The sequence below is a fragment of the Gymnoscopelus braueri genome, assembly GCF_963280865.1.
Source record: "Gymnoscopelus braueri genome assembly, chromosome: 14".
Classification (NCBI taxonomy): Eukaryota; Metazoa; Chordata; class Actinopteri; order Myctophiformes; family Myctophidae; genus Gymnoscopelus; species Gymnoscopelus braueri.
Window position 1 is genome coordinate 35768499 of NC_137619.1, and position 25676 is coordinate 35794174.

Consider the following 25676-nt stretch of genomic DNA (forward strand, 5'->3'; position numbering starts at 1 on the left):
TGTATAGGCTACAATCAACTGAGCCACACGAGGAAGTGAGGGCAAAGATTAGGGGTGATACATTATGCAACAGTTCTCTGAGACAAAATGAAATTGCGGTCTTATATTACGAGCCAGTGTCCTAGCTGGTTGGCTACCAAGATGTCACTGACAATGCTATGGCAATGACCAACAATTTACAGAATCTCATAGGGCAACAAATAACGGGTAACACTGCACCGAGAACTATTTGTGCTGCACAATGAGCCAGGGGAGGCTGAATAACTTGGCAATACTTGCAATGTGTGAACTGGCTAAACAGATGGACATCAAAGACATTATAAAGGACTTTGCAATGCATCCAGCGAGACAAGGAAGATGGATGTATAAGAGGCAAAGATGAACCCACAAGGTAAAGAAAAAAATTCTACAAAGAAATGTGTGTGTGTAAGTGTAGAAGATCTTTGTTGACTGTGTGTGTGTGCGCGCCTGTGTGTTCCTGCCTAGTAACCCCCTATCAAGTTTCTCTCTGTTTAGTGTTTATGTAGGAGAGGGAGAGAGAGCACGCACATGCTTTGATATCAACATTGCAGATTTGTTGAGGGCCCATTCACTGGGCCTTTTCAGGGGCCCAGCCATTTCTTTGGGTAGCTCTAAATATTATTCTATTGAAACCACAAAATTTGGGCTTAGGTTGCTTTCTATGTACTTGATGTGTTATGCAAGTTGTGACAACAATCTTGGGTTTTATTAGCTGTGTGTGAAAGAGGCTGTGTGCACAATTACGCTTTAGAGAGTAGCATGAGAGAGAGGATTTGTTTTCAGTGGCGGAAATGGGCTTCCAGAGGTATATTAATCAATGGTTTCCTTTGCTGTAATAACATTCACATCACAAAATCCCTCCCCTTTCCATCACTCATGCTGTGCTGTACATAACCCTACCATTAGACTGTGTTCAATGATACTTATGCATCACATAATTAATTTCCTGTATCTGTGACAGATCTGTAATGATGGAGTCCCATCATCATTGTGTGTTCGCATCTTTGAAGAGAGACTTGAAGACAGGATTATATTCAGCCCCTATATAAGGAGTCGTATCGCTTGGCCATTGAACACCTGGTGAGTGATGGTATGGCAGGGAGAGTTATCAGAAGTTCACAATAGACTCCATTAGTAGTCATTTACTCTCCCTACAGGTACTGGCTGGCTATGTGGCTATGAGTCTCCCTCATTCCTATAGTGTTCTTGATTAAAGGTAATGCAAATGCCTCAGAGCAAGACAATGAATTTTACAATGTCTTTTATCGAATAGTTTTTCTATCAATGGTTTCACAAATTATTGATCTCCAAAGATTAGGGGTTGATAAGTTATGCAACAGCTCTCTGAGCGAAAATGAAACTGCGGTCTTGTATTACAATCCAGTGCCCTATCTGGTTGACTTATTAGGAGATGCCTCGACACTCACAGTGAATTTCCTTGCAATGCCATGACTTGTAAATAAACCAGAGAGAGAGAGAGAGAGCACAATTTGTGTTGATGTCAGATTTGGGGAGGCCCCATTCACATTTTCAGCGGCCCAGCCATTTCTGTGGGCAGAAACGTATTTGAATATACATGTTGTTGACTGTATCAGCTGTGTGAGAGAGGCTGCACAATTAAGCATTAGAGAGTCTGTTAACCATGTTGATGAATAAACTGATGCTGAAATGTAGGCCTTTTGTGAACGTGAGCACAAAGGGATTAAAATAATGTTAGGGGATTAGTCAGTGGGATTGTCTATAATGTTAATTCCTGCAAAGTATTGCTCTTAACTACATGTATAACATTATAATCAACAGCTTAACCATGTCATGCGTGATTAAATATTACTGGGACCACTACTACAGGCAATTGCAGATGAACATTTCATATCCAGCAATTAACCAGTACAATACTGTACTGGTTTTGTTTATTCAATCTGTCACCCACCTGTTGGGATCCACAACTTTCCAGACATACACAAAGGATACATTACACACATATAGTACACATTACATTACATAGCTCTTTCATTTTCTCTCGACTACTCATGATATAGATTAATATATATATATATATATATATATATATATATATATATATATATATATATATATATATATATATATATGTATATATATATATATATATATATACAAAATAATCACAACATGTACACGATCTAAGTCCAACCCTCCTGTGTTGTAATTTGTCCCTCCCAGCCGTGTGCCAGTTTAGTATAAATATAGTGTATATATTATTGAGATGTTTGGCCTGGTTCTTAAATCTCTTTTTTAATATTTTTTTAAATGTTTTATGAAGCCCTGCTTTTTTATTGTCACTCAGTTCAGGAGATAAACATGATTATTGTGATTTTATTATTATTGTGACCAGTTCTTTTAAGTGTGCTGTGCAGCACTAGATGGCAAAGGTTTAACTTTCCTGTGTGAACTTTGAATCCCTGGAAAAGGAGTGGGTGTGGCTACATATCTCAAACAGGTTTATGACTGCGTCTGCCTGGGAGCAGGTTCTGAAGCTGAGCTGTATTTGCATGTCAAAACTAGAACCCACACCCTCTATCCACAGACTGCTTATCATGTTGAAACACCTCCTGTCTTTTGTTTCCTTCAGCCAGCAGACATTAGCCATAGTTACACCAGTCAGATACCATACCGGCAGCATGTTGACAGTGTCAGACTGGGATATATTGGGAGCATTCAAGTGGATTTTCACGTAGCCTAACTCAAAATCTTAACGTAAGTTACTGCTGCACTGTAGAAGACTATTACTTAACGGTAGTGGGGACTTGCTTTCAGTGGATTTGATTAACTGACAAACCCTGATGAGTTCTTTTAGCCCTTTTGGCTGAAAGGCATATGAACGTGGCTCAAGTTAATTCTCTATTCACTGAAAGATTTTGCATAATCTACGTGAATGGTCTTGAATAGTTTAAATCTATATAGCTGACTTTACAATACAATTAATTTGTTTACAATATATGACAAGTCTTAAGTAGATTATTGTGATGTATTCAAAAAGTATAGTATAAGGCCATCATCGCTGACCATCTATGAACTTCTAATAGTTTCATTTCGGTTACAGGACCCTACAGTCAGTCATTGCATGTACAGTATGTATCAAGACATATGATGAGTGAGAACTTTTAATTGATATAATGTCCATGTTTCTTGTAGACAAACAGATTTAGTCTATTATTGATTTATTTGTCAATAACACTGAGAAACAAAGAAGCATGAGCCCTGGTGTGTGATGTTGGTGTAGAGCTCTTGCTCTATATAAACATACTGGGAGAAATGAAAAAGGTGACAATACCAAGGAAGATGTTATGGGGAAAAGGCTACAGTTTTTGTGTGATGTACAATATCAATAATGTAAAGGGTTATAAAAGCATAGCATGAGTCAGTCCACAAAGTCCATTTTCTATCTGTGAAATGGCTTCAAACTGGTGTGACAGTGTTATTATGACATCACAGACTGAACTGGTTTTCTCTAGATTTTATCTTTTGTAGACTGCTATTCATCATGATTAGGTTCCAGCCTTAACGAGTGTGCATGTCAATTCTTGAACCGAATGGCATTACCCTCTGAATTCCTGAAATAAGCTTGGAACTCTCAGAATACTATGTACGGTATAATACTAATGAAAACATCCCTTAATATACAGCCAATAGCACAGGTATTTGGATAATCACTAAATCCTCTAAAAACCTTTATTTTGCTTAAGTTTTGATATATAATATAGATATAGGGTATTCCACATATTATAGATTTAGGTATGCAGACATACACAAGGACAACAAAGTGGTTTTCCCTCATTTTGAGGTATTGTCCTGTGTTTACCCTTGATTAAAATTGACCGCAAGAGATAGCCAGGAAATTTAAAAAGATTAATAATAATAATAATAATATATAGTTAATTTGTGTCAAGTTCCTAACTTGAGGTCTTGTTATCCTTAAGCCAAAAGCCAAAAATATTTATTTCTTATAAAATGAATTGATTTACTCTCTCTCTTTAACATGGGTGTTCCTGTCAAAGTAAACAGTCATCGATTTGAGGGCTGTCTTCAAATTCTAACATAGACATCCGTCCCACGAATCAGCAAGTCTGTGCATGTTGGGCTGCAGCACAGAGGTAGCCAAGAACACCATCTGTTTCTAGCTATTAAACACCTGCTTGATGGCAGCAATCGATATGAGTACACATTGTCCCGTAGATTTGTTCCATTATAGTTGTCTTGTTGCGACAGTATTTCCAACAGGATAAGAAAATATAAATGTCACCCAATTTGTATGTTTTGTGAGATGTTCAAGGTTTCTTTATTGTTGCATCTTGTGTCTGGCTCCTCAGACATTATAGCAGCATTAATATAATAACAATAATGTAAAACAAGGGAGAAAAAAAGGAAAAATCAAGAATTGCAGCAGTAGGCTATCAATATTTTGATAGTAAAGTGTAATTATTTAAATACGCTACACTGTCATTTGAGACTCGTTATGGGCAAACAGCTTTTTCACAGTTCACTGTCACTCTTTTCATAAACATTTTTGACTTTATATCTCAAAGACATTTCTACACGCAACTTATGAGGCCTATCTCTCAGAATTTGGTGATATGAGACAGGCAATGTGTAAGATATATAGTAACAATTGTGAGAAACCCCCCCCCCCCCATAATTCTGAGATGTAAAGTTAGAATTAAACTTTTTTTCATTCAGTTGTAAAAACGGGCTTCCCGAGGTATATTACTCAGTGGTTTCCTTTGCTGGAATAACTTTTAACTACTAATCGCACAACAAACGCCTCGCTTATCCATCACTCATGCTGTGCATAACCCTGCCTATTAGTCTGTGTTCAATGATGAATCCTTATGCATCACATAATTAATTCATTTCCCCTATGACAGATCTGGAATGATGGAACCCCATCACCTTTCCATGCTCTCGTCTTTAAAGGGAGACTCGAAGACAGAGGATTACATCCAGCCCCATTATAAGGAGTCCTATCGCCTGGCCATTGACCAACTAGTGACTGACGGCAGAGAGAGTTATCAGAAGTTCCTAAAGGGAGAGCGTATAGGGGGCTTCCTGTCTGAAGAAGAGCTCCTCTTCATCACTGCCAATGCAGAGCAGCCCACGACGTCTGGAAATGACACGGAGGAAAGCAATGGTCCTCCAGACTCCAAGTCGTCCACAGGGACATACTGGCCCATGCACTCAGACGTGGCTACCCCAGAGCTGGTTCTAGGGTGGCCCGAGGTCCTGCGCGAGAGACAGCAGACTCACGTGGAGCTGCTCTTTCATCCACCGAGACAAAACCACCCCACCATCAAAGAGGTCATTCGTAAGAATATTCAGGATGCAAGACAGGTAAGACAATCAGGTCCCAAAGTGGGGTCTGGGGACCCCCAGGGGTCCTTCAGGAGGTTCCATGGGGTCCCCAGCAAAATGAGGAACAGTTTTTATACACTATTGTATTTTCCAGCTATTCAAAAATAGACTGTCTACAAGCTTGTAGATTATGACTATTTTCAAAAACATTTTCATAGATGTTGACAAATCTCCTTTTATGGGGGTCCCTGGCACAACTTTTTATAAATGGGGGTCCGTGGCCAAATACATTACATACATTCAATTTGGGGGTGCTTGACATGAAAATGTTTGAGAAACATTGATGTAGAAAACACAAAACAGAGGATGGGTTGAGATTCAAACCTATGGAGGATGGAGGACTGACCCAGCTCTGTGACATACTCACAAATTGAGCCAGACAATGACTAATTTGAGAAAGTCTAGGCTCCTCCTGTCTCTCACAGCATGTTGCAAGTCCTTCCTTTCCTTCAAAGCAAATCTACACGCCTTTTAGTGTTCTCATCTTTCAGCTCAAAGGAGTGCCAAGCAGGGGTGTCGGGGTGGAGTTAGCAAAATCTGGTTTTGCAGCTTTACCTCGATGAGACAAAAGTGTGGGAACCTATTCATTGTCAATATGTTAGAATAGAGTTTACATAATAATAGCTTTTGGGTGAGGAATAATGACTTTGATGATGTTGATTCATGATGTAATGAAACTGATGTGATGGTTAGTCCAGCTCTGTACACTACATCAGAAGTATTGCATGTACAATTAGTCATTAGTCTATTGGTAATTTATTACACTGCATTACTATCCCCCCCCACCCCCCCCCACACACACACAAACACACAGTTTAACCTAACTTTACTTTTTAATATTTCTATACATCAAACTAGACAAACATCACTGCGAAAATGTGGACTTCCATTACAATCTGATACTTTCAAACTATACGTATACAATAAGAAGAGAACAAGAACCTTAAAGGATTAGACCGCTGTCATTTTATTTTTAAATTTCTGTCAAAATAGCCAATAAATGAAGAGAAAGACCAAAACCTGTTCTAGAGAATACAGACATACTAGCTTCTTATCCAGAAGTCATAGAACCCCATTGCTGTCCAAAAACATAAAATTATAAGTGAAAATGATCAGAAATGTATGAAACTTATGTGATTGAAAGAAGTCACATAGTTGAGCTGTTGCTTTGGTCAGCATACAGTATGTCATTTTGATTAACATGGTCATTGTAGTTTAAACTGGAACAACTTTATGAAGTGACAGTGATGGCTTTTTTGACGTGGTCGTTGAGCACGGACAGTACCTTCTTTACACTCAAGTCGTCACAAAGTCAAGGTCACAATCAAAATTATATAATGTTATATCTCAGGTAAAAATGGTATATACTGTATCTTTACATTTGCATAGAATTGGTGGTGGTATGCACTGTAATACGTGCACATCTTTCTGGTTTCAACCATCTTTTTGGCATGGCTCTCTTCAAATGGGGATTCCGCAGCCAAATAAATATCAATTTGGGGGTCCTTGACAGGAAGATGCTTGCTGATAGTTTAAAGCAGTGGTTCTCAAACAAGTTAAAGCCAGGCTCAAGTTAAAGCACTCGTCATCACCCATTCCTGCAAATTGTTTCTAAGCTTAATTTCTGTGTATTTCTTCATAGGTCATTGCCATTGTAATGGACATGTTTACTGACATAGACATATTCAAGGAGACTGTTGATGCCTCTCTCAGGGGAGTTTCAGTCTACGTGCTGCTGGATGAGTCACATCTGAAGAGTTTCCTCACCCTGGCTGAAAATCTAGATATCAAACTTCAACAACTCAGGGTGAGTATATCATATGAACACATCTCTTTCATTCATCTTTTGTGCATCACCATGGCTATCTCATGTGGTTGACGGAACATGATCTCAATTAAGGTGGACATTGAGTTGCCACAAATTGAAAGAGATGAAACTTTATCCATGACGTTTACAGACCACACAGAACGTTCCCCAGAACCTTTAACCACTTAAACCCTATATACTTCGTTGACCGGGGTCCCCCAGGGGTCCATACCTGGTACGCTCCGTTTTTCCCTGTACAGTGTAGCCTACACCAAATCTATTCGCCAAAAATAGCCAATATAAAAGTTCACAAAGCGTTGCGTTGTGAGCTTGTAGATCGGCTATTTTCGTACATTTTTCTCCCCAGAATACGGACGCTATAGGTCATGAATAATAAGTTGGATGACTGGTCTGTTAGCAATTAGCATTTGGTTAATAACTTGGTTTGCCTCAAATTGGATGTTAGCAGAGCCAGGACCAGGATCAGAATAGAAGGAATATAAATGTATAAAATACATAATTATGCATCCGTGAGCACCAGCATATCTGGGACATATTTGATAGTGATTGCTCATAGTATAAAATACAGAAGAAAGAGCTTTAATAATGTAGTAATATTAACTGCTACTGCCCACAATTGGTCTGCTACTTTGGCACAAAATGTGTATGATGTGTGTGCTGTTCATTTGTTGTTGATGTTGTTGTTGTCATTGTTATTATGTATTATTTATTGTGATTTTTTTCTTTATTATTATTGTTTAGTTGTGTTTGTCAGTGGGTGGGGGGAGGGACTAGGGAATGGGAGAATTGCTGTGTGCTGTACGGCATGTATCTGCTGTACACCTGTTTCTCAAAAAAAAATAAGTTTAAAAAAACTAAACAAAATATGAACTGCTAATACTTAGCTTATGAGGTTAAATATTTCAAAAAGTTAAAAACATAAAATGTGAAAACAAATTAGAGGTGGTAGCCTACATCTGTGGCCTACAGCCGGGGTGTGCACAGGGAATGTGGTGCTGGTTCCTCCAGTGGTTTGTGAGATTAGCTGCGGATACACAGACAGACTTATAGATGACTCCCGCAGAGCCATGCCATAAAAAGCATTGCCAATAATAACATGCCAATGCTTCACTGCTCAATAAAAGCCTGAAGCCTCCTTTCAAACCTTGGTTTCTCCCGTTTTAACTGGGTGGGGTGATAATTACTAACCACTTTAAGTGATGCTAAACACACCCTTTAAACATCTATTATGCACATTCTTAACAGACTGTGAAGCCAGCTATCAACTAGGCTACCACATAGTGTAGAAATAAGCACCATATTTCAATGTGCTATTAAGTTAATAGTAAATAATATCCTAAATAACTAAGGACTATTTCATTCTCCAAAGGGCATTTGACCTCTTTGACTAGTTCTTTTTTTTTTTTTTATGTGTTATTATATGCTTAATGTCTCTGGTCTGTACAATATCATCTGACATGGTCTTTTCACCTCCTTGAACACAGAACATGAGAGTGCGCACCGTGAAAGGACAGGATTACCTCTGCCGATCGGGAGCTAAATTTCATGGAGCAATGCAACAGAGGTTCCTGTTGGTTGACTGCCAAACTGTGATCTATGGTACATACAGGTAAAAAGCCATACGTGAAAAGAGAATAAATATTAAATTCACTCAAAAAGCATTACATTATACTCTACTCATTTTGGTCAATACTGTTTCCCTTGCCACTGTTTCATAATTATGTGAAGACATGTTTGTGAACATACAAGTCAAGAACACTGATAGATTTCAAGAAAACCTAATTAAAACATACTGACAACAATTTGTGGAGAAACTTCAACATGTACTGTGAGATGTTGATTGATCAAATGGTGTCTCTTTAATTGCAAAACACAGTACAAAGTACCACTTTCTGATCAGTCAGAACAAAAACCTTAAAAATTGGTGATTTATGCATGGTCCAATCTAAGGTATAAATCATAATCTGGTATTCAAAGGAAAGACACCACTTAATGCTGACAAAATAAGTAACATTTTCCACTATCACAGCTCACTTTGTATCGTGTTTATAAAGTACATTATATTCACTCATTTTTTTTCTGTTTTCATGTTTCTTCCCAGCTTCATGTGGTCATATGAGAAGATTCATCTGAGTATGGTTCAGGTCATAAGAGGCCATCTGGTTGAGTCCTACGATGAGGAGTTTCGAACACTCTATGCCAGGTCCACTGTGCCAGCTGAGCTGTGCCCTCCAGAGGGGTTCGTACACGATATCAGGCCAAATGGAAGGCAGATTATGGGCAAATACATCTCTAACTCCGGCCAAGGTTTTGAGAGAAAGGATCAGTTGAGACATACCCTTGACACAGTATATCGTAAGACTTGTGAGAGGCAAATGGGCATGAGAGATATTGAGGAGAGGCTTTATGAAGATAAGCCAACTGAACCCATGCCAGTAATTCATCAAGGGGTGGTAGCTCAAAACCGGATGAATCAACTCCAGCCTCCATCAGAGACTATGGACTATCTGAAAAGGCATAGCTATGCTGGGGAGAGACAAGATGCCTCATATATTCCGCAGAATGCAAGGCATAGGGCAAGTAACTGGAACATTGCTGCAGATGTGGGGTTTCCTAATGGAAGAACCAGCTACAACACAATCTTAGAAAACTGTTCCCAAGGCCCACAGATGTTCAGAGGTCAAAACGTGCGTCAGTCCCTTCATGGCATTGACCAACAGGTCCTCTCCATGCAACAGAACGTGCCGACACTGGAAAGTGCGTCCAAATCCTTCATGCGCGATGCGAGGATTGACTCTTACCTCAAGAACACAGATTCTCCATTGCGAGACTCTTGTGAGTACTTAGATCAGTATGAAGCACCAGACAACAAAGCTAGCTCCTTCATGAGCTCCAGGATGAGGTCTTCCCTTGCTCTTCAGTCCACTATTCCAGAGCAATTAGAAATAAGCAGTTACACAAACACAAACACTGCTGCTTATCAGGTCGACCCCTCAGTCACACCAAACAGCACTTTGCACTACTCGTCAATGCAATGGAACCCGACAGCAGAAAATAGAATGAAAAATGAAGAATTAAAGAGGCAAAGTCTCCAGATTCTGGATGATGAGAGGAATAACGTCAGCTATGGTCCAGGAAGAAACTCTCACCAGTCTATTTATGCCAGTCTCGGCAGAGTCAAAGGGGGCGCAATGACAAGAAACCCCAACATCCTGGCAGACAACTGGCTCAAAAGGCATAGTCTGGCAGACCCGAGAACGAACACGGATGATTGTGAATCCCCGGGGCCCATGTATGGAGGAGCGTTTGCAAGGAGACAGGTGGATAGAAGTACAGGAAGGGTCAACGCACAGAATGGAGGATTTGGATTGAATCTGAAGGAGGATCAGAGGTCGGTGTCTCATTATGATGTCAAAAGCATTACACGCACAAGGAGCCCACCTGAATCCAGCTGGCAAGAGCCCCCCTCTAGGACAATGTCTGCAGCAATACTTGATGTGAATGATAAGGAGCCAACATGTAAATCCGGTGGCATGAGCTCACCACGTTTCCTAAAGAAGGGCTCCAAGAAAATCAGATCCTTACTCCACATACCAGAGAAAAAAGAATCTTCCTCTCGACACATAGAAAGGGCCAGTTCAGGTGGCAGTACGGACACCATAACGGCTGAAGATGAGGAGCAAAATTTACATAGCAGCACAAACAGGTATTCATCGGATCGCCAGAGGACCCACTTGGCAGATGACTCCAGAAAAGCATCATCTCCTCGATTTAGAACCGAAGACCTCCATCCAACCAATCCTACAAATATGCCATTGAGATCACAACAGAGGCATAGACACAGTGATAAGAATGTGCGGCCTAGCCATGAAACAGGAGACTGGCGTAAAGGTGCAGACAGCCGTTTGCATAGCAGATTTGAGCCATTCTGTGCATTTGAAAAGAAGCAGCCCTCACGTTCTGCAACAGACTTTAGTAACGCAGAGAAAACCAAAAGTACCCCGTCTTCTAAGGGCAGCACAGCTAATGAACATAACGTCAGCCGGGCTACACACGGACACCATGAGAATAAACTTGAAAGATTCATACACAGAGTAGGGAATTTAATACATAAAAACAAGCAATAACTAGAATGTCTAGTTTATGATTACACTTTTTGTGTGGTTGCTTCAACAGTTGTTTACCTATTACCTAGTTAAAAGGTTAAAGATTCAAATATTGCCACGAAGTCATCAAATTGCACTTTTTTTGTTTACATTTCCAAACATCCACAAAAAATATTGCCTCTTATATAGACTAATCTATAAAATAAAAACGTAGATCACGGGACCCACATGGAACGGTGTGGCCAGCTTGTGACGTCTGTCAACAATGATATCAGTTGTCTATGATGTACTATGACTCCAAATTTGTTAAATACTTCAAAATTTATAAATCATGATGTGAAAAAATAAATAGTGTTGCTAAGCCTACTTCAGTGGCCTACTGGCAGTGTACACGAGACTGATCTGTCCAACGGTTTGGGAGATTAGCTACAGACACTCGGACACACAGACCAACTCTCTTATAGACGGCTAGACTCGGGTAGAGCCGCACCCTAATTTTTTTTTTTACCCCAAAATATCATCAGTATAAAAGAAAGAAAAAGCACCTGGGAATGCTATAAGTCCAAATACAGATAAGCAAAAGATGATGGACAATATTTTTATTTACTGTATATCATGCCCCATAGATATATAACCTAAGGTTCAAAGCTTTAAAGTTGTAAGAGTAGCATTACAAATTGCGGACAGAGAACCAGGAGTGTTTTGTTTTGTTAGCAAACACACTACCTTCCTGTGGCGTGACATTTAAAAAAGTAATCCATTGTCAAGCAATGTTTTTACGTACGGAGGAAATAGTTTTTTCTGTTCTTTTCTTTGTATTTGTAAAATTAGTTTTACAGTGTTAACTTTGCTTACTTACAGTATGCGTTTGGCAAAGGGTCTTTAAAATCAGATCCACTTATTTTGGGCACAGAGTCCAATCTTATTGGTCCATTTTACTATTAACACTGAGGTACAGGTGCTTTGTATATTTTCTTTGGAAATATATAGTTTATTTCAGTATAAAGAGTATATTTTGCCAATTTGTAGTGTCCATACTGCATCTGTATGTCTCTTTCATGCACTAATGTTCTCCATAGGTGTCAAAAACAAGATGTCATTTAAAAATCCAATGTTTGTTTATACATTTCATAAATATGCTACTGTATGACAATCATTTAAAGTCCACCCCGCCTTATGAATCCATGAATAAATTTGTGCAATATTTTTCAGATTCTACTTGAAGCAGAGCACTTATTTATTTATTGAAAGAAATCAATAGTAATAGACCCAACAGGTCTTGGGACTTCAGTGGGGCCACTTTTACGAAGTAGGCCCTGTGCGAGCAAGCAATTGTCCCGAAAGCCTGTCATGTTTGTCCTACTTATTTATTTATTTAGGAGCCATTATGGTGGGTATATCCATCTGCTGTAAATGTTGTACACTGAATGCTAACAATCCACCTCATTGTTCATGAGTGATTGGTAGGAGCGGATCCTGAGTCCATGGGGCCCTGGGCCTGAGACTGCCTCAGGGCAGTGAGTTTAAATATTTCAAATATGAAGAGGTCAGTGAGTTCAAATATTTCAAATATGAAGAGGGCTTTGAGTTTGAACATATGAAGGGGACTAGTGCCACAAGACGAGTTAGGCTATTCAGGCCTTGCATCAAGGCAGCTTCTTATTAAGTTGCTGTTTTTGTGAAGATATTATAACGCTAATTAGACCCCTATACAGAGAGTATTCACTTCACTCTCCCTTTACCCCAGTCCTTTATGCTATATGCTGGGGCTGCTGCCCTCATGTGGTGGACGTGTATTACTACAGTTCCCATAAATGTTGATTCACAAAATGTAGGCTACATCAAAATCAACACAATTCAATACCACACTTCAACATTGACATTCAGTGTCTTATTGCCAGCTGGAAATTGTGGTAAGGATGTCCTCAAGTCAAGTGCTGTAGCTAAAGTCTGCATGTTTTTTTTTATCTGCACAGAGATTATTATTATTATTTTTTTAACATTACAGCCAACTGGCTTTTGGTATCCCAAAAATAGAATGCCGTAGCTCTGCCTGAGCTTACTAAAGCAATTGATGCAAAGCAGAGGAGAGGGACATCGTAATATTTGTCAATGGGTTTTATATAATCGAGAGAAGATGGACAAATAAATGACAACTTCAAATCTGCCAATAGATCATGGTATGGCTGTAGTTTCAGCAAATCTTTAAAGGTGTGTGTATATAATTTAGAAGGCCTTTTTTAACGGTATACTGCCCCTATAAAGGCATAATAATGTCATAATGTTTGGTGTACTGTGAATGCCATGTTTGTCATGCAAGAGTATCATCAAGCACTGTGTATGAAATCATTCATTTCAATTTATTTTTTAAATAAATGTTTATTGTAGTAAAGTAGGAAATGAAAAAGAAAATGAAGTAAACAAAGCTCACCCGACCTGAGGCGTAGCCAAGGTTCTGGAGCTTACAAAACACTAGTTAACAGTCATTTTAATGCAAACTTAGGTTAGATACCTTATTTATGATATATTTTGGTATCATTCCTGCCTGGGAGGTCTGAACAAAAAGAGTGTGCCAAATGGTCTTTAGAGTATAAAAGCATAACAACAATACAAAGGTTCCGCATACAGTGTGCCATTACAAGCACAGATAACGGCTCTATAAAACAGTATCTGTAGCAATATTTATACATTTTCCTCAGAGCAAACATGTCTTCACAGTAAAAATGAATGCCGAAACCAACATGAAAAAAAATTCCTTTTTTTAAACAGTTGGTACTGTACATATACAGTATACACAATATAATATTCTGGCTAATTTACTACTCACTTCCTCTTGCTTACTCGTGCTTTAACATTGTCAGTGCCCCTGGATTTTGTCTTGGTTTTACTGTCTGAAGACTCCAGAGAAGCAAGCTTTTTCTTGAGCTTTGCATCCCCGGCTGGTCTCCTCCGGTCTCTGTTGGGGCGCGGCTGACTCCCCCGCGGGCCTCTTGAGCTTCCCACCGTGGAGCCGGTTTCCTCCTCGTTCTGCTTACTCGTCAATGTGTCCTCTGGGTTCCACACTAGTATGTTGACCCCTGCGTTTGAAGATTACACAGCTTTAAGCATGACAACATCTCCACTTTGGTCAGTTGGTAGATTCAGACTCTTTCAAGCCATTAACTATTATTTTGGGAAACTTACCCATTCCAGACCCTATTACATCCCCCAGTGGGCTGAATTTGTTGACCTAAAAATAAACGTGACCAGGTTTTAATAACAAAATCTATTTATTAAAGGGTCATTAAATCCTAGAGCAATTTTGGAGTTTGAAAAAACAGGCACTCACAGATATGATTCCGGGAGCGTTGGGATCTCGCAGCTGACATGCAAGCTCTCCGGTGTTGGCGTCAAAGATGTCGATGGTCCTGTGTTCGCCTGGACAGACTTTGTCATCAGGATACCGCCCAGCCACTATGAGGTCATACATAGGATGCCACGTAGCCTGCGGTCAAAAACACAATGCACAATGTACAGTGGTGTAAAGTAACTAAGTACATTTACTTAAGTACTGTACTTAAGTACAGTTTTGAGGATTTTTTTACTTTACTGGAGTATTTCCAATACATCTCCGAGGCAAATATTGTACTTTTCCTCGACAATTTTTTTTTAAAAACTCTAGTTACTTTGTGGATTTTGATTATTATTACAAAACATACATTAACCACTTCAGCCCTATATAAATTTCGGGAATTTGAAAATAGCCGATAGAAAAGCTCACGCGACGCATTGTGAGCTTGTAGATCTGCTATTTTCAAAAGATTTTGATACATTAGAAAACTGGTTAATGGGACATTCTGCATAAGGAGTACTTTTAATTTTGGTACTTCAAATACATTTTGATACCACTACTTTTGTACTTGCACTCAAGTACATTATGGATTCCGGACTATTACCCGTAACAGAGTATTTCTATATTGCAGTATTGGTACTTTTACTTAAGTAAAATATTTGAGTACTTTTTCCACCACTGACAATGTAGTACTTTTGAGTCATAGTCCTGCACAATACATTTCTTTGCAAGCACAACAGAAGGAGACACGTGTTCACAGGGGAGACGGCCAACCTTAATGGGTGTGATGTGCTGAAACTGCCTGTGGGGATGCTGAATGATGTGCTGTGGTTTGGACCAATCAGCTGAGGAGTAGATTCGGATCTGGTCATACTGGTCTGTGGTGAGTAGCTTGGTGCAGTCCAGAGGATTAAAGAATGCTGTGGGGAGAAGCCAACAGAAAACATTGTTAATGTTGTATTAACCCATTAATGACCTGAGGCTGAGGCACAAAAACGAGCCCTTTGGGATGGAACCCATGACGTGTTTTCCAAAAGAGAGTGACACCTGAGTTGACAGCTTTGTCATGAGACATGTCATGGAGGAAGCTTTTCTTGTCTTTAATGTTCCTCAGATCCCACAGCTTGACCGTGTGATCAACAGAGGCCGTCGCCAACAGCCAGTCACAGCGGGAGTTGAACTCAGCATGGGTCACTTTAGCTTTGTGCAACTTATCGTTGAAGACCTACCGCATTAAGAAGAAAACTAAATGTCATTAGCAAGTAAAATCAACAAATACAAAATACAGGAAGAACTCATTATGTAACGTGATTATTTTATTTAAATAGTCTAGTTTGATTTTTTTTTTAAAGCTATATAAAGACTTATTATTAAATGCCATAAGACAGTCTTATGGCATTTAAGAATACTGTATGTATGAAAATATACATAAAGAGCATGCAGTGAATCAATACCTTTTGACCATCCATACTGGCTAGTAGGAGGTTTCCCACATTGTCTCCTGTGACGAGCAGCCGTCTGCTCACAGAAACATCTACACAGCAGTACCAGTAACTGGAAACAAAGCAAACGAAAAGACAGGTGACTATTGGCAATGATTGCATACTACGGCTGAAAATGTACACATAATACAAGACTACTACTAATTAATGCAATAATATCTGTCAATAATTATCACCAAAACAATCATTTGATTTGTCATGGATAAAACTAAACTCCAGTGTTCATTTTGACAGCAAGTTTTGATCTAGTTTTAGTCTTGTGAATACAATTTCATTTAGTTTGTCATATTTTAGTCATCTGAAATGTTTATTTTAGTCGACTAAATAGCTTAGTTTTTATTTAGTTTCGTCAGTGAAGAAATGTAGGTAGTCGACTAAAGCTTTTCGTTTCAGTCCATGAAATGAACACTGCTAAACTCAAGGGACTTTTCTTTATATGTATGAAATCCTATATAGTGTCTACACAATATCGTGCATTTTAACTTCAACCTAAAACAACAAGCACACATTGTGTTTTGTCCAATTTCCTCCCTGACTGTCCTGCATTCTCACCAAACATTATGGTGATCATGGCCACAGTCTTGGGTTCTGGACAGAACGGTGGATGTACAACCCTCAAAGCTCTGCAAGGTCAATGTGCCATCACCGGAAGCCACGTAGACTTTGGATTGGTCTGTTGGACAAAACTTCATCCCTCCAATAAAGTCTCCAGCCCCTTTCTGTGCACAAAGACAAATGCTGGCCTATCACAGGGAGCACTACACTCCCTAATGATTCAGGATTGGATAGGATTTTTTGACAACTTCGGTATCTGCAATTATGCAGCTGATGTGTCCTTGTTTTTACCCACTGTCAACATGCCCCACATTTTGGGCATGTTATTTGAATATATATATTCTTTAAAGCGAACATGTTTAACTAAAATCTTTGCTTCTGGGGGTCCCTGGAACAATATTTTGAGATGGGGGTTCAGCGGCCAAATACATATAATTTTGGGGGTCCTTGACATGAAAACATTTGAGCACCACTGATATAGCAACATAAGTTTTTCAGAAAACTGTTTTTAGAAGACATTTGTAGAGTCAGCCTCAGATCTTAATGGGTTAAGGGACATTCTGACTTGCACACTGGCTACAACTTGTTAAGACAATGGGACTTTATCTTACTCAAATCTGTCTGTGTTGGCAAATACTCTTAGAGTAGTCCCATTGAAATCTCGAAGTGCTGTGGTGCCCCCCATAGACGAAGTGAACATCTGATTAGGATTTAACAGGTCAAACTTCATGTCTGTAACTGAGTCTCCTGCTCCCGTCTAAAAAAAAGGACACATAAATGTGTAATTATCAATGAACATCTCATAATCATGGTACAAACATTAAACTTCTCAACAGGCTTGGCTCCATGTTGCTGGTCCCCTTGTAGGCCTAATGATCAGTGTTGCCAAATTTTGAGAGAGAAATAAGCAACCAGGTCTATGACGTGGCCATGGTCTATGGCCACATGAGCACTTTAAACGTATATACATCGGCTGTTTGAAAATAGATGATCTACAAGCTCACAACACGCGGTGTGAGCTTGTAGATCTGCTATTCAAAAAAAGAATTTTGACAAAAGGTGACAAATTTGGAATGTTTTGGAGACATTTTAACAACACAAATCTGGTATGGGGGTCCCTAGCACAAAATATTTTCAGATGGGGGTCCATGGACAAATACAAGGTTCAGAACCACTGGTTTAAATAACATTAGGGAAAAAAAGCCCAAATAAGCAACTACACTTTTGAAACAAGCCCAAAAACCAGCAACTACCAATATTTACAAGCTACTTTACAGAAAAACAAGTCACTTATAATGAACAGACATGGCAACCCTGCTACTGATCTCTCTATACAATTCAGGTAAAACATGCATGATCTTGTTTTCAGCAAAAGTCATAAGATGCTCATTCTCACCCCTTGAATAAAACTGGTCTTATTAAGAACATCAAAGTCCCAGAGCACTATGTCCCCACCCTTGGACCCAACAGCCATTGTAGTGGGATGAGTGGGGTGCCATTCTAGAGCGGTGATTCTGCGATCAAAAGGGCTGGCAGTGCGGTGGAGCTTGTAGGAGCTTAAGGAACGAAGAAAGGGCTCCTGAAGACACTGGAATAGAATAACAGAAAATAAACATGAAAATGACATGATTTCAAGTCACAGAGAGAGGGGGCGAGGGGTGTGTCAGTACGGATACAGGATAGGTGGATTCTAGGATACATCTGGGCACCTCGACGTAAAATTGGCTATTGTGTCCAAAATGTTAAAAACAATAATATTTTAATGTAAAGTATACATGATGTGAACATGCACGGTACATCATTATCAGACTTAATGTTGTCCTTCAACTTCTTGTTCATGCCCCAAAATGACTGGACATACAGGTTTTGTAACATTTGTAGAAATATTAGACCTTAATTGTCGAATGTTTAAACATGTTCTAATCATGTATATTTTTTTGCACTTATATTTTCCAAATATTTTATTATTAACATTTTGGAAAAAATAGCCAATTTAACACTGAGGTGCCCACTGCCCACTCTTCCTTGGTACCCACCTACCCTGTTACCGTCAGTACAGTAGTCTTAAGGGGGTCCCCAGCTAAATGGACCCTCCGAGAGCGTACAAATGGAACCAAATGAACGGGTCCATTTGGTTCCATGTGTACACTCTCTGAGTTAAATTAACACTGATGATAGGCTACTACAGTGTAGTTTGGAGGTCCCAGAGATCAAAATGGTATCAAGTGGGGGTCCGTGGCCTAATGCATATCAAGCTGGGAAGTCCTTACATTTTCAATGGAAAAATCTTCTCTTAAAGGTAGGGTAAGTGATATATATATATATTTTTTTTGTTAAAAAGGTTAAAGTACTATATTCTGATAGTAATCGTTGCTACAGAGCGTTTGTTTGGTAACAGGGGTCTCTCCAGCTCTTTAATAAACAGAATATAGTACATTTTCAGGTAGGTGACACATTACGAGCACTATCAGAACATAGACCCATTTTGCAATTATTTTAATAATTGCAAATCACTTACCCTACCTTTAAGGGGGTCCCTGGCACATCTTTTAAAATGTGGGTTCGCAGGCTAATATATGTGTCAATTTGGGATCCTTGACATGAAAAAGTTTGAAACCCAATGCTGTAACTCACTGCTTACCCGTCTCATCTGTGAATGGAGACATTGCCCCAGCGTGCTCTTGTAAATGTAGTGCAAGATGTTTCCATGGCCACTTCTCTTCTGAATACCTGAGGAATTGAAGTTTTGAGAAAATGCCCACATAAGTAAGCCTAAAATTTCGATTAAAACAGCGCGATTTGATGCCTAAATTAGAGTCGTATGCAACGACGGTGAAACATTATTGTGGCAGTGGATCCATGCAAACCTGCTTTGGTCGTCTCCCCCTCCCCGTCTATCTTTTCTCGTAGCTTTTTGGAGATAGATTTTCGCGCATTATCACCTGTTCTTTTTCTTGTTTTCATCTCTTCCTGGAAATAATAATAATAATGGTTTCAAATGCAACGGGATGGTAAAGTGACTGTTTATTTATACACATAAGCAGTTTCTCAAATAAGTGTCCATTGCTTACCTGTATACGACTCGATATTTCACAAAGTAGCCTTATGTTGTTGTTTTTTTATTCGCTAAAGAAAATCTCTGTGATCATCCAACCACACGTGCGACTGTTTTGTAACTCCTGTGGGTGTTGTTTCAGCAATCTGACGGTAGGTGTCAGTGTCAACACACTTTTATGACGGAAGCCCTAAAAGGCCATTATTCATTCAAAGTAAGGATTCACACTTTTGTTATGACTGTTGGTAGGGCATTCTACATTTTGGTGGCAAACTGGTTTGTCGTGATCTGGGACCCTGGAGTTATGTATTTATTTAAAAGGGTGTAAATGTGGCTACCCCGGTCCCGGATGTGTTCATATAATGATGATGATGATGACTATTATATTGTTACTTGCTGTCTGCATTTTGTTTGTTATATGAACAAATGGAGAGATACCCGCACATTGCCACTTGCACGTTCAAGAGAATATTTATTGATGCAAAAAAACGGTTGTGTAGACCTCCCTCAGATTTGATTAAAATAATTAAATACATTTCAGACTGGTATAGACATCCAATCAGAAACCAATATGTGATGATCCAAACAAGAGACAGCTTGTGCTGACAATGGTCACGTGACCTTAAAGGTACAGTTCTCAAGTGCCTAATGCAATCAATGAAAATACAAAATAACAATAATAAGGGACAATTTTTCATGCCACATAATATAATAAAGTCAATACAGTACAAGTAAAAATACAAATACAATTGTTAGGAGACATCCGCCATTATGTTCTAATCTACTCCCAATGTTTGTCAGAGTGGTAAATAAAATTAAAAGCAATGTATTAATTTGGTACCACATGCACATGTTTATATATGAAAACAACTTTAACCACTCCATATGGTCCCTCAGGGCTCTATGCTAGTGTCTTTTCTGTTTTCTGTTATTGTGGGGCTAACAACACACGTTGGGTTGTGTTGTGAGCTTGTCGATCTGCTATTTTCAGCAAAAGCTTTCCCCACAATACGGATGCTGGGGTTTAAGTGGTTAAGCAATAGGCTACAGGCAATGTAGTATTGCCTGTGTATGACCGCACAAAAGGAATTTGGGTCAAAATGCTGGTTTTATTGCACGCTTAAGTTTTGGTCATCTTAGATAGATTAGCAATTCACTTCCCACATTATTCCCATTGACTGGTCCACTGTTTGTAATCTTCAACTTCCTAAGGCATCTTTTGTTAGCAGCTGCTGGGTGGGGTGTATGCCATTCCCAAGGAAAAACCCTGCACCCACATAGGCTGCTTGGCATGGGCATTCCCTCGCCTAGTGGCTCGCTCAGGTGCTCCTCACAACGCAAGCCTCAAGGAAGGCTGAGCTCTGTACTGGTTCATCTACCTTCCTCTTAGTGATTTAAAAGTTCATGCATGTGTTGTAAAACATTGCAAATACATAGGACATTAACCAAAACAAGTAAGCCTTGCCGAGCCCTGAGGCCCATAGGGCAGGAGTCTATCTCCTGTTTACCCTGTTAACCAAAACAAGCACTCCCCAAATATTTTATGCTTGCTTTGGCTCTGCAAGAGGCTAGCTTCTATGAGTGTGTGTGTGTGTGTGCGCGTGCATGCATGCGTGCATGTGTCTGGAGTTAATCTCCTTTTTTCACGTCTTTTATGAAATTTAACATTACATTCTATAATGGAAGTTGATGGGCTGGGCTCTGATCGGGCTGAAATCCTGACCAAATTTGAAGTCATACATTATAGATGCATGTCATCGACGACTGGCGTCATAGACTACTGATGTCACAGTCAGGCCACATTAAGTCTGATATCCATATATAGGAGCCAACTACAATATCCGCATTGGAGCCACACTGTTACCATGTGGATATCCTGAGATTAACATAATTCCATGGTTTCCTTGGGAATTGCATACACGCTGACAAGACAACCGAATGAGAGGTTAGTTTAGTTCTATTCATTTCTGTGCAGTGACGTAACTGTGACATCCACTACAAATTGGTCTATTTCTAGAGAAACCCCCAAGCGCAGAAGCGTTCAACTTAAGAATGGCCAGTAGAAATTTCCTTTGTTGTCTTCTCGGGCCTCATTTGCAGCGAATTCACCATTCACCGGAACAATCCAAACCCAAAGGCAGGACAGGGAGCAGGGGATGGAACTACCAACCCAAGAGTCTGGAAAAACACACTGACAGAGTTATTGGTTTGGCTTCTGCACTGTGGTCTCTTTCTTGCTACACTTCTCCTCTCCTCCTCTGCTATCTCTACAGGGAAGGTAACATCTGCAGCAGTAAGTTGGTTCCAGCGAGTCAGTATGGGGGGACGGTGCTTGTATGTCTGCTTGGAATGGCCTGTCTCAGAGGCTGGGGGAGATTGAAGAACCCAGAGTATCTTCGATTTATCTCCATTCTGGAGGAAACCAGGAATAGTAATACACCTAGAAACAAGAAAACACTGAGATGCTATGATTTTGACTTCTCTCACTGGCCCGCTGACTTCAGCTGGACAGAAATCAGCAATCAGAGGTTGTCCAAGGCAGGCGTCTCACTGGTGAAACCAGAGCCCAGAATGAAACGAACAGCAGATACGGTTTTCACGTCTGTCTGCACTATGCTGTACAACGTCATTGGTTTTCTCATTGCCCACTCATGTGGGCGGGGGATGATGTACCCAGGATCTTTAAGCTTAGTGCAGAAAGCCATGAAGCATAGACTTCAGCAAGGCCGGGCTCGACTCGTAGAGGAGTTTGACGGCCAAAGGAACAAACTTCTCGCCTGCGATGGAAATGAGATTGACACCATGTTTGTGGATCAGAGGAGAGACGGCGGGAAGGGCAGACAGACTTTGGTAATCTGCTGTGACGGGAATACAAGCTTCTATGAGATTGGCTGCATGAACACTCCATTGGGAGGTGGCTACTCCGTGCTGGGCTGGAACCACCCAGGTTTTGGAGGCAGTACAGGAGTTCCGTTCCCCCAGAGTGAGGCCAATGCGATGGATATAGTGGTCCAATTCGCGGTACACAAACTGGGCTTCCAACTCAGTGACATCATGGTGTACGCCTGGTCTATAGGGGGTTTCACAGCCACCTGGGCAGCGATGTCATACCCAGAAATCCGCTCTATAGTTTTGGACGCCTCCTTCGATGATGTGCTTCCTATGGCTCTGAGAGTCATCCCTGCCAGCAGCTTGAGGCCGTTGGTAGAGCAAACAGTCAGGCAGTATATGAACCTCAACAATGCTGAGCAGCTTTGCAAGTACCAGGGACCAGTACTGCTGATCAGGAGAACCAAAGATGAGATGATCACAACCAAGGGTCCAGAGGACATCATGTCTAACAGAGGGAACGACCTCCTACTTAAACTGCTCCAGTTCAGGTATCCCAAGGTGATGACAGATGAAGGAATAAGAGTAGTCAGACAGTGGCTAGGAGCTTCCAGCCACATGACAGAAGCGTATGTCTACAGAAGCTATAAGGTAGACGATGACTGGTGTGTGTCTGTTCTGCAGTCCTACCAGATGGGCGGAGATGTCTTCTACCCATGGAGCATTGGTAAGGATATGACATTAGAGGGAAGGCAACAGTTGGCTCTTTTCTTGGCACGGAAGTACATGAGGAACATTGAGACGACACACTGCACTCCTCTCCCTTTCTCCGAGTTCCACACCCCATGGAGGCTGTGAGATATGGACGGAAGCGGATGTTACTAGAGATGTCGTGTGCTCAATGTGCATTCCCGGGCAAGGCATGATTCTATTATTGTGACGTTGACGTTCAGCAAATGTTCAGAGACGTGTTGCTGTCGCCATGCTGTCGTAACGTACCGGCCTACTCTGTCAGAAAGCGTGCATTGAAACTATGGGTGTCACAATATATCGAGTCATGTCACGAAATATTGATGATATTAAAACGTATGTATCGTTGAGACAAAAGACTATTGCAAATTTATTTTATTATTTTTTTGCTGGTGAAAGTTACAGGATTACGTGGTATGAAATTGCTGTACACACAGTAATCATTCTTTATTATCACCACTGACTGTCTTCCACCCTATTCAAGGGCTTTTGTGGAGTAATTAAACTGACTATAGTCACAGCTTAACTTGTTCAACAAGCCTCATTGACCTTCTTTAGTGTAAGGTCCAGCAAAAGGCAAAAACACTGATCAATAGATATCTAAGATTGCCTCTATGGATTTACAAGCAACCCTCTCTGGTATCATGGAAAAGTGCTTTATAAATAAAGTTTATTAAATGTATTATTAACTCAGATTCCACCACAGCAAACTGAAGATGATGGGCAATGTTGATGATAATTGGAAAAACTAAAAACAACACCTTAAAATATTGTATAGTTATCATGAGCCCAATATTGTGTATGGTATCGTATTGTGAAATTGGTGTATCGTGTAAAAACTCAAAAAGTCAGAAACACACTTGACATTGTTTTTCTTATCATGAAGTTAATGGACAGTTGTCATTCTAAAGTGTTTTATGCCTCTTTCTACCAAGACAGACAAGACACCACTCCTAACAATACTACTTCGGGTCAATACTCCTTCGGGTCACATACGATTGTTCAGTCGGGAATGAATGGTAAATGTATCCTCTGCGTGAATTGAAAGAATGGACCCCATATTTTCCCACATTTACTGAAGGAGCCACTCAGTCTGAGTGATTTCTTTCCAGACTAACAAAATAAAGGGCATCTCTGTCTGTCTATAAATAAATCCAAGAATCTGTGTGTGCCATCCTTGTTTGTGTCATAGAGGTCTGTGTCCCTTTTATGCCCATATATGGAAATCCCGAAAACTCCCCAAGTTGGTGTCATCAATGTGATGCCATAGACTTGCTTCCAAGTACTTACTGATAACGGTGTAGTGATACATAATACCTGCTGACAATGGGTATTGCACTATTACAATTAAAGTTTCAAAAACTATATTGAAAGAAATCTGAGCTATTGACAAGACATTTGGCCACTGGACTCACAGACCCTGTCCTAGATGGCTCGGCCCCTATGGAGCCTCACTATAAAAAGGGGGTAAAGCTAAAATAAGTAGGGACTAAAGGAAAGATTGCATGGAGTATATACACTGCAGTGACGTAACTGTGACGTAACCGTGACATGCACTCCAAATTGGTCTACTTCTAGACTAGAGCAAAGCAAGCAAATGCAGGCAAGATTGCATGGAGTAATGAGCCGACTGAGAGAAGGTCAGAATGCTCCAGAAACTTTTAAACAAAGTAGTTGGTCCAAAATATATTTCCATTCTAAGGACATGGACACCAAATATGATTGGCTGGGGAACTATAGGTGGAGTGTCACTGGTCCATTTTACAGACTGGAGGCTCTTTCTGAACCATGTGCCGTACATTAATGGGAAGTTCAAGGATGACGAGTAAAGTCTCATGAGAACCTGGATTTGGGGGTGAGAGCTTACTCAATGAAGGCTAACGTGATGTGAGAGACACCAATCTGTCAATCAAAGTTGTCTTTTTTAGTAGGTTGCACTAAGGGGTAAAGAATGACGCTTACTGGCTGTGTATGTGAGACGCCTGCAAAATATAAATCGGGCTCAACAAGGACTGTTTCTGTCAACTGCTCTGGAGACCCCGGCCAACCACCCTGCTGAGCTCAGAACAGATCAAGCAACCAAAAAAACGTCCTGGATTAGTAGCTTGCACACTGATGCTGCATATATGTCTGTGACCCCTGAACTGCCTTTTGAAGTCTTGAATCAGCAGCGCAGATGCTCAGTGCAAATTCCATCAATTCCTCATGTGACACCTGCAAGACACTGGGCCCCTGGGAGAAGTTGTACATCACTGTGTGTGGAGGACTGGAGTACATCATCATGTGACCTTCCATGGGCAGGGAGGACGTG

At 40.2% G+C, this 25676-nt stretch overlaps 3 protein-coding genes across 3 annotated transcripts; 2 read left to right on the forward strand and 1 right to left on the reverse strand.

Annotated features, from left to right (window-relative positions):
• The first annotated feature begins 2636 nt into the window (after positions 1-2636).
• On the forward strand, positions 2637-12554 carry fam83b (family with sequence similarity 83 member B). Its single transcript, XM_080449894.1, has 5 exons — positions 2637-2757; positions 4926-5388; positions 7052-7216; positions 8722-8846; positions 9339-12554. The coding sequence occupies exons 2-5, from the start codon at positions 4933-4935 to the stop codon at positions 11362-11364; spliced, it is 2772 nt and encodes a 923-aa protein (XP_080306020.1). The 5' UTR covers positions 2637-2757; positions 4926-4932; the 3' UTR covers positions 11365-12554.
• On the reverse strand, positions 11495-19695 carry ddb2 (damage-specific DNA binding protein 2; the record flags this gene model as incomplete). Its single annotated transcript, XM_080449687.1, has 11 exons — positions 11495-14420; positions 14527-14572; positions 14672-14827; positions 15449-15594; positions 15722-15899; positions 16129-16228; positions 16729-16914; positions 17343-17488; positions 18128-18319; positions 19373-19461; positions 19599-19695. The coding sequence occupies 11 exons, from the start codon at positions 19693-19695 to the stop codon at positions 14167-14169; spliced, it is 1590 nt and encodes a 529-aa protein (XP_080305813.1). The 3' UTR covers positions 11495-14166.
• Positions 19696-21838: 2143 nt separating this feature from the next.
• LOC308100624 (phosphatidylserine lipase ABHD16A-like) lies at positions 21839-23473 on the forward strand (the record flags this gene model as incomplete). Its single annotated transcript, XM_080449689.1, has 1 exon — positions 21839-23473. One exon carries the CDS (start codon positions 21839-21841, stop codon positions 23471-23473), a length of 1635 nt encoding a protein of 544 aa, XP_080305815.1.
• Positions 23474-25676: the final 2203 nt, after the last annotated feature.